The sequence below is a fragment of the Ixodes scapularis genome, unplaced genomic scaffold (genome assembly GCF_016920785.2).
Source record: "Ixodes scapularis isolate PalLabHiFi unplaced genomic scaffold, ASM1692078v2 PGA_scaffold2__306_contigs__length_199485367, whole genome shotgun sequence".
NCBI classification, from domain to species: Eukaryota; Metazoa; Arthropoda; class Arachnida; order Ixodida; family Ixodidae; genus Ixodes; species Ixodes scapularis.
This window is the reverse complement of record NW_024609857.1, coordinates 121723439-121733402: the sequence shown is the minus strand read 5'-3', so window position 1 is coordinate 121733402 and position 9964 is coordinate 121723439. Positions and strand designations below refer to the sequence as shown.

At 50.7% G+C, this 9964-nt stretch overlaps 1 protein-coding gene across 1 annotated transcript; it reads right to left on the bottom strand.

Annotated features, from left to right (window-relative positions):
• Window positions 1–371: 371 nt before the first annotated feature.
• LOC115320975 lies at window positions 372–1989 on the bottom strand. Its single transcript, XM_040215659.3, has one exon. The coding sequence runs from the start codon at window positions 1987–1989 to the stop codon at window positions 835–837; it is 1155 nt and encodes a 384-aa protein (XP_040071593.2). The 3' UTR covers window positions 372–834.
• Between the last annotated feature and the right edge of the window lie 7975 nt (window positions 1990–9964).

Here is a 9964-nt window from a genome sequence, read left to right as displayed (position 1 = left end):
CCATAACGTGTCTGGGCTAGCATCTGATTGGTAAAGAAACATAAAATCATCAAACGATTGTTCAAGGCAATCAAGTACGCTTACATCATCAGCACTTCTAAAATCCAAAAACATCTTTCTTGAATGACTGTGCGATTTTTCTGGGGTAACATTCAATGAGACGAGTACCATCCTATGATCGGATAGGCCTTCTTCGGTTTCACATTTCGAAAAATATGGTTTTAAACTCTCGGAAACAAAAACTAGATCTAAAATTGTTGACGTTGTTGAACATACTCTAGTGTAATCTGTTACCACCTGGGATAAGTTATAGCAAAATACAAGTTCTAATAATTGATCGCAACTAGCTACTTCCGCCGTTCCCTGAGAATATGATGACCAGTCAATCCCAGGTAAATTAAGATCTCCCAGTAACAAAATGTTGTCTCCGTAACGTAAATTGGAATCCATGTAGCCCCTTAGTTTTAACAGCATTTCAACTGGCGAATTCGGGGCTCTGTACACGCCACCAATATAAACTGTACGGTTATTCAATTTTGTCTTGATCCATAATGCTTCTACATCCCGTACTTCCTCAAGGACTTCAAATTTGATGTTATTTTTAATCATAATAGCAACTCCGCCTCCCCTTCCCTCTCTATCTTTTCTTATTATTGAATAATTCGGTGGAGTAACTTCGGAGTTTAAGATATTTTCATGAAGCCATGTCTCGGTAATTACGGCCACTTCAGGATCGTGCTCTAGCATTATGCTTTCGAACGCGTCAACCTTGTTTGCAATACTTCTGGCGTTTATGTTTAATATTTTAAAACATGCTGAATCATTTTGTTTTAGTCACTCGTTATTTGCTTCCGGTGGAACGCGACACTTGTATCTCTCATTGCTGACTTCATTCCAGGCGTACAGAACATTGTTAAGCCACAGCTTATCAAAGACTAGATTGACTTTGGCACCGTTTTTCCTCTCCTCTGCGGTTGAATTCCACAGGTTCTTTCGAAGCTCAACAACCCTCTTGGAATAGTCTTCATTGATGCTAATCTGGGTACCTTTAAGTTTGACACAGTTTTTCATGATAGCCATTTTCTCTTTAAAATCCCCAACTGTAAGTATTACAGGGCGATCTCTACCAGTCATCTTTTTTCCAAGTCGATGTATACGTTGGATAGAGTTCAGTTTTTGACCTAGTATAGCGTCAAACACCTCGTTGTTGATTTTCCTCATTAGTACATCCTCGTTTTCAGAAGACTCTTCCTTAACTCCCCTTACGATAACGTTATTTCGTCGTGAACGATTTTCTAAGTCATCAATTTGTTTTACAAGAGTATTTATTTCGACATCGTAGCCACTAACAGAGTTTTCAAGTTTAGCAAGCCTGTTCTCAGTTTCACCTACGCTCTCAAGTTTTTTTTCTATCGCAAGTAGCCTGTTTTGCATTTGTAGCATACTTTCTTCCGAAGAAGTCTGTTTTACTTGTACCTCAGTAATTTTAGCAAGGATCTCCTTTTGTGTCCGAATCATATCATTAAACATTTCTTGCGTAATAGGCCCAGGGTTTTCCTCCACATCTCCAGCTAGTATGAGCAACAGGCCTGCTACAGAGAAACAATCGCGTACACAAGCTGCAATTGTGTGTGGACACGGCAACACAATCAAACAGAGGTAATCGCTGTGAAAAACATGTTTTCTATCACCAACCTGCATGAGTAGTGGTACATTAGGCGACATCATCACGGCTGGGTTGCCGTGTCCACTGACGCCCGCAGCCGCTTGCGTTTCCTTTATAGGCAGTGGTGGCGCTGCTTCTTGAAGTTCTTCTGACGTCATCGTGCCCGTGAAGGGTGCGCTGTAGATGTTGGCCACGTGTAGCAACTGCAGATGAGCGATGTCAGCGCGATATCCGATAGGCGATGAAGACGACGTTTGGCCCGAAGCGATGAGTAGGCACCAAGTGCAAACCTGCATGAGTAGTGGTACATTAGGCGACATCATCACGGCTGGGTTGCCGTGTCCACTGACGCCCGCAGCCGCTTGCGTTTCCTTTATAGGCAGTGGTGGCGCTGCTTCTTGAAGTTCTTCTGACGTCATCGTGCCCGTGAAGGGTGCGCTGTAGATGTTGGCCACGTGTAGCAACTGCAGATGAGCGATGTCAGCGCGATATCCGATAGGCGATGAAGACGACGTTTGGCCCGAAGCGATGAGTAGGCACCAAGTGCAAACCTGCATGAGTAGTGGTACATTAGGCGACATCATCACGGCTGGGTTGCCGTGTCACTGCCATCATCATCATCGAGGGTGCTCGTCGTCATCGGTGACACTCACCTGAACGAGCTCCCTGCCAAGGGTCCTGGGGACCACGCAACCTCAAGCCCCCCGGGGTCCGAGCCTTGAGGGAGGGGAGGTGTGGGGACCCTCTCCCTGGCTCCTCCGCTCTCCGTGACCTTGCCGCTCCCTGCCGCCGTACTGTCGGGCGCTCCTTCGTTCCCCGTGACCTTCCCGTTTCCTGTCGCCGTCCTGTCGCGGAACGTCCGAGCTCTCCGGGAGGAACGGGGCAAGCGCCCCCTCACCCAGCGCTGACGTCGGAGGGTCGGCTGACAGCAAGGGTCCCGATTGGACGGTCGGCGGGACAAGGACTTGGGAAGGTCTTAAGAGGGGAACGGAGACAAAGGAAGAAGGCTTGGGCGGCCGACTAGACAAGGGACCGAATCATGGGGGCGAGCTCGGACGGCGCCGGACGCTGGCGCAGGGATTGCGGGCACTACGTCGAGTGGCGGACTCGACAAACGAACCGGACAGCGACCCTGGACGACGATGTCCCCATGACGCGGTGTGAACGACCACCGCTGGGACTCGGAGAAGCTGCTGTGGCAGCGGACTCTCCCCCGGCCCCGCTGATGACCGTCCGCCGATCCCGAAACCCCCCAAGGCAATGAGTGAGGGAATAAACCCTTTTGCCGAGAGCGAAGTATTGCAGTGTCATATTCATCCGGAGACAGGGTCTGTGGGAATCGGAGCTGGAAGATGCCCGCAGGTTCAAGACTACATCTCAAGATGTTCTAAGAGCCAGACTCACCAAAAGCGCGGCACTGAGCCCCTGCAACATACACCGTTCCCCAAACACAATCGAGAAGTGGTGGGCGTTGGCCTCTTTTACGAAAATGAAAAGAATTACCTCGTGGTGGTAGACTTTATCGTGGTGGCATATGTATGTCAACCGTAACTCGAATTAAATACGCTGCCTACGCCCGCTTCTTCCCGACAGCGCTCACCGGCAGAAATGACCAACAAGGCAAAGACCAAGATCTTTACTCTCTCAGTTGCGGCTGCTGAATGCCGGATGCCCGCTGTCGAGCGTGTCTCGCGCGCCCATGGCTGGCGCGCCGTGGGTCGCTCGTCCACCAATCTCCACGCCCTCTCCCCCTGCGTTATTGTAATCGTTTCTGGCGGTGGATGGCGGTGGAGGAGGATGGCGGCTTCATATGTATGTGCCGCCTACGTCATGTGGACGGCAATGTGCGTCATTGATGGTGGGCAGGGAAGGGCGGGGCGCAGGCGCCTAAAAACAGACAGGGCACGCTCTAAGTTTATTTGTTAGATCTCCGCCAAGCGGAGAACGACGTCCTTTGCAGCTGACTCTTGTGTGCGATAAAGCTGCCCCAGCCTGTGAATGGCCCGGTGGATTTCTGGAACCCCACAAAATGGGCACAACTGGCGCCGCTCCTCTTCGCCGTAGACGATCCCCGGCTTATTGGGGTGACGGTCCCGAGCGCAAGCCCTCAGAATGGCTCCGGGACCACTGCCGGCGGATCGACCAGAAGGGACCTTAGCTAGAGTTTTCAGGAAGGTTTATAGGCCCAGCCGACAGCATGGACTTGATTATCCAGGACGCCCAAGGTCACAGTGGAACAGCGCCATGGGCGTTTCAGCCTTCGGTGGCGGCATTGATGGCGTGGAGCTCAAGGTTCTGTTGCGTGCGCGGCCCTGATCGCCAGGGAGGGGGCGGCGACGTGGATCGATCGGTGCTGGCGCCGCTGGGGAGAACAGAGGAAACAAAGCAGCAAGTTGTTTTGTTTACTTAAAGCGTGGGTGTTTGCTGCAGAGAAGCGGAAATAGGCCGGTTAAACTCGCGCGAACACTGCGAGTGGTCTCCGCGCCGAACCACGCACAAGTTCAATGTAGGGCGGAAAGGTGCTAGATATCGACCAAACCTGTTGCAACGAGTTTATTCATGGTAATAAAACCCGAGACTCAGGAACACAGAAGGGGACGAACACAACAGCTTCCTCTTCTGTGTTCCTGAGTCTCGGGTTCCTGAGTCTCACACCATCTTCCCCTTCTGTGTTCCTGAGTCTCGGATTTTATTACCACAAATCATTTCCAGCTCGCTTGTTTTTAAAGTATTATTGCAACGAGTTTATTTTTTTTTTCTGCATCTTCGTCTCGAGCCGTGGGGAGGGGGGGGGGGGGGGGGGGAAGGCGTGTAATCTCCTCAGATGTAGGCAGCGTGGAATGAACTGTCTGCATCGGTTTTACCTTCAATCTGCGAGAAAGTTACCATCAGCAGCCAATTGAGGGAGGATAGTTCCGTCGTTATGAATCGACTGTGGATGAGCTCGACCTCTTGCGGTTCAAGGGCCCTGCGGTCTCCGATCTTGGTCCGGATGGTCGAGAACGATGTGTCCTTTTGTCGCGCAACGTGTCGCAGAGGGAAGTACGACAAGTTTTGCCATTTTAGCTCGGAGTTCAAGATCTTATTGTGGCCATTGGCACGCTTAAAGACTTTACTCGCGCGGAAAGGAGGTAGTTGCTTGAGATTGTGGCACATGACGACGTCCAGTTTTCCGAACGGTACGTCGTACTTGTATGTCATCTGCCGGAGGCGCGAGTCGATGCGGTCGAAGGTATCTGGGGATAGCATACTGACTTCGTCTATTATAACGCACTTCACGTTGGCGAAAGCGGTGCGAAAGGTGTTGAGGTCGCTATCACGGAAGCCTCCGTCGTTGTTCCGCATCAACTTGAACGCCGCATGCACGGTTGTGCCTCCAAGTACGACTGCCGCCTTCCCGGTGCTTGTGCAGACAACGTAAGCATTTGACGAGCAGGAGGAGTCGGAAGCCGCATTGTAATACCGGTTGCACATGTCCATGATTAGTCTGAAAACGTATATCTTCCCACACCCGGCAGGGCCCGTCAGGGAGACCCAGAATAGTTTCGGGTCCGGTGTCGTTGCGCGGTGATTGATTTCTGTGGGGATTTCGTGTTGTTGCACGTTGGTCCTCCTCATTAAGTCATAGTCACGTCGGCACCGAGGGATGTCGTCGCGCTTTCGCACGGCGGCGCACGGAGTGCTTTCCGTCAGCCCCGCGGCAACGTACTCCACGTCTTGGAGTATATCCATGTCCTCGTCGGCGTGCACCGCGGTAGACACTCGTGTCTTGGGTCGACGGGTTTCCTCAGAGTCGTCTTCTTTCCGGAGTATGTTTGGCGCCAACTGCATCACGGCTTCGATGTCCATACCGCAGGTGTACTCTTTTGCCGCTCCGCCAGTGTTGTACGGAACGGCGTTCCAAGGAACGGCGTTCCTGGAACGCGTTCCTTTTAGGAGGAACGAAGGAACGCCGCCGTTCCATTTGGCATCGGTGGAACTAGAACGGGAACGCGTTACATTTTTACTGGAACGGAAGAAGTAACGGCGTTCCTTTTTTCGTCCAGTGGGGTAATTTGTATTTTATTTCTCACAGGGAAAGTATGAAAGTACAAAAACAATATCTTTAGGAAGTGCAGGATGTCTTTAACTTTTTGGCTACTAATACTGTGGATTATTTTGTGTGGTCCTCGCTTGCTAACAGTTTCGGGGGCAGGCGAGCTGGTGGGCATTGATACTTTTTTGAGTGCCCGAAACTGCGGTACAAAACGCAAAACTTTTAGTCGTAGGAAAAGACAAAGAAAGAAGGTTGTTTCAAACTCAGCTACTTTCTTTGGTTCCACGAATCCTCATACACCTAGAAATCTTATTCCGACAACAGCCATTTTTGAACTTCAATAACGAGACCTACAATTACAACAAGATCACAGATTGCCAGATATCGGACCCGCCCTTGTATCCCGAACATTATTCACTTAAAAGATACAAAAAAAAAAAAAAAAAAAAAAAAAACTTTATCACTTCTCTTGTCCCCTACCTTAAAACTGAACAACAAATCCAACCTTCACAACGAAGTATTTGTAGCTTTCAAGACTGACTTTCCAAAAGCCCTACCCTCTCCTTCACTTGCTTGTCTTGCGGACAGCAACATCGAGAACCAACTGTTGTTAAGTTCTAACACGGGACTCTGTTAAATTGAAGCGTGTGAGGTTGTAAAACGCTCGTGCCATCTTGGGTAAAAGTACATTTGGCTTGTCTGAATTGTCCACTACAAACATGGACATGGTTAATAGCTGAGATTTTTAACATTAATATATCAACAAATGAAACCCTACTTCCGCGTGTTTTCTACTCCTGGTGCCCTTCCATTATGACATACAAACTCGTATGTTGACCATTAATTGGATAGATAAAGAACTGCTTGATTGAACTAAATATGGTAATTAGCAAAAAATACAAATGTAACGTATATGTAACGATACGTTCCATTTTTTAAACTGTAACGGGAACGAGTTCCTTTTTCACAAATGGAACTTGTAACGGGAACGCGTTCCAAAAATCAGAAGGAACGAGGAACGAGCTTTCGTTCCTTCTTTTTAGGAACGTGTACAACACTGCGCTCCGCGATGGTAGGCAGAGTTTCTTCGCACATGGTCTCGAACTTGTTCTGGTCAAGCACGTCCACCTCACTTCTCGAGGGATAAAAAAGAATAACTTGTTATCTCTTATAACGGAAAGTTTGCTCAAGTTTGTAGTGACGAAAGCGTATGACGACAATCTGTTGCCTGGCGACGAACTGTTTGCTATGGTTGTACTTTGCCACGACGTCGGTCAAGCACACGTCGTCTAGCCCCGATGGCCTGTCTTTGTACCTCTGTACCACGTCACGTTTCCACACGTGCGTAGACTTTTTGTCAAACCCTTCTTCGACCATCTGCTCTCGAGTCTTGCGGACGCGTATCCTTGCCTCAGGCAGGCAGGTTGGGATGTAAATGACATCTCGGTTCTTGGAGGACGTGTCTTGCTTTAGGAGATACCACGCCGCCTCCTGGGACGGCATCTCTACCGCAAGTATGAGGTTTGCGCTGAGCACCTTCAGTACATGACGGTACTCCATGGATGGATTCTCTTCCATGATTTTGACTACCGCGCGGTGTAAGTCTAAATGCCGGCCTTGTTGATGTAATGGACCACGTATGTCGTGCACACGTAGTGGTCAAGTACGACTTCTTAATCCATATTTGAATTCCCAACAAATCCTATTCAAGGATTGAAAGCGTTTACCCGCGTTTAATCGCAATGACGCGCGTGCACGACACTGGGTCTCGACGCGCCTGCCCTCAAAATCTCGAGATACTGGGCCTTGTTGGACACACCAAACTGGCGCCAAAACTCTCCGATGTTGTTGCAGCTGGTGGATTCGAGCGCCTGGTGCATCTCCACACACATATTTTTCAAACGCTTGCGCCTTGTTGGGGTGTCGGTGAGCGGAAACGGCAGGACAATGTGCGTGGTCTCGCTGGGCATGAATGGTGCACCAAACGTACACATGGTCTTGTCGTTACCCTTCCTGCACGTGAAGGTGTGTTGGTGAATGTGGGAGCGTTCTCGCCGCAAGACGGATGTGTCCAGCAACATCATATGCTCTAGCACGTGGACAGTGCGAGGGGTCGACATACTCAATTCTTCGTCGGGGGGATTCTCCAGCCACATCAAGATGTAAAAGTGTGTGCTGCCTCGTTGTTGAAACTCGGCGTGCTTGAAGTATTGAAAACCCTACATGGTTTGAAGGGCAACAGTCTAGAATCTTTTATAATGTTGAGGATGACGTTGAACATTTTGTTCGCGTAGATCGCACACGCGACGGGGTCATTGTTGCATAGTTCTGCCTTATCCTGGACCGTCATGTCCCCAATTGCGCGCGGCAACAAGGCGTGACCGTGGACTCTCAGTCACTCCAGGAGTTCGAGGGGCCGTTCCCAATGCATTTCCGACGCTGACATTGCCAGGAACGCGGTGGATCTAGCGAGCTCCCTGATCATTGCAAAGACCTCCCGTTTCCGCTCCATCCAGTAATGCACAAAGTTGGGGACGCCTTTCATAAACACCAGATCTTGCTCGACAGCACCGCGTAGCGACTCCCCCTCCTCCAGCTGCTTCCGAGTTATCCGCTCAGTGGCCGACGGGGCCCTGAAGGTCACAATCTTATCGACCGTTGAGTGACACATGATCTTCATGGCCATGTATAAAACTTGGCTAGGTTCGACGCCGTGACGGCCGGAGCGCCAGATTACATTCGTGGCCATTGGAAACGGCGTATGATGGGCACTAGTGATCTTGCGAGCCTGCCCGAGGTAAATCTGTAGGAACGATAGTTCCTCGGCATGCTCGTCAAAGAGCAACGAGATCGGCGTCTTGTTCTCACCGAGCACAATGGCTAAGTCGAGCGTTTGCTGCGCCAAAGTCGGCCCCATTGTCATAGACCAGCGTGTGGGGCACAGCGTTCATAGCAACTGACGGACCGTGTGGGGTCCGTCAGTTGCGCTGCTTTGTTGATGTCGTTGATGTCTTGCTCGTGTTCTTAGGTGGGGTCTTCTGGTATGGAACGAAGTACGACTTCGTCGACGCGTATGCCGTGGTGTTTATAGAGCTCGGTGTTGACCAGAAAGTGGAGCCATGGCTTCACGTTCGCTTTCTTCACTAGACCACGTCGGTACGTACGTTTGAAGAGGAGCCGACGCTTAAAGGACCACTCCGCTCATTATCTCCAAGGTTTCGGGATAATGAATGATTTCGCATTAAAAAGCCCCAGCAAAAGACACTACATCGTTTTCTTCGCGAAAAATGGGATATATATTTTTTCAATCTAATTTGAAATACGAGAGGAAATCGAAACCAAAACTTCGGCTCCGTCCGGCAACATTGGCCTCGGGCCGCCAAGAACATGGCCATCACGTGGTACGAGATGTCACGTGATCCTCGGCCCAACGACGGGCGAGATTGGGGCGGGCGAGTGTCAGGTGCAAGTGTCGTCTGCACCGCACTCTTCGCCACGTTTTGGTGTCTAGGACATTCGATGACGTCTGCACAACTGCGGCATAAGTCTGCGCACGTGGTGTCCATAGTGTGGATTAAAGGCTCTGTTATACTCCGACGTAACGCGTGCGCGCGTGCGAGCGCGTCACAGCGACGTCACGTCAGCGAAAACCCGACGCTCTATTGGGGAGGAGGACAGACCGTGACGCCCCAAGCGGTTAACTTTACAGCTACACGGATGGGTACAACAAATACAATGACGCAGCGCTCGGCCGACATAACCGAACGCGGCGTCAGCGTTCGGGTGGAGTTCGTATTCTCCGGCGAGGGGGAGGAGGGCTCTTTTGTTTCCACTACGGCCTGCATGAACAGTGCAGCATGCACGATCCCAGCTCAGCACAAAATCCGAGGTGGGTCAAGCTCGCATTCTCTGAGGATAAATCCGGCACTTAACGTCGCTTCGTCGATTGTTAGTATTTTTTACAATAAACTGTGCCCCGCGCTCTATTGTAGAAGATGACATGGCCATGCCCATAAGGCCTGTCGGCATGTGCACAGGCCTTGTGTTGAGTAAACACCGAGCGTGGGGAAAACAAACGGGTTAGAGCGCCCCCTATAGTTCGATCTCCTGCCCAATACTCCGGCGTCGTGGCGTAACCGATGTGACCGGCGGCGTTCGACGCAGCCTGGCCGCCTCGACGCCAAAATAGCGACGCCGGACCAGGATGCATCACGCGCTGGCTCCCGGCAGCCCTCGCGCGGGAGGCGCGGCGAATACGAACA

Excerpts from the sequence above, each read along its gene's own strand:
- LOC115320975 (XM_040215659.3), bottom strand. The coding sequence starts at position 1,989 with ATGATGTCGCCTAATGTACCACTACTCATGCAGGTTTGCACTTGGTGC.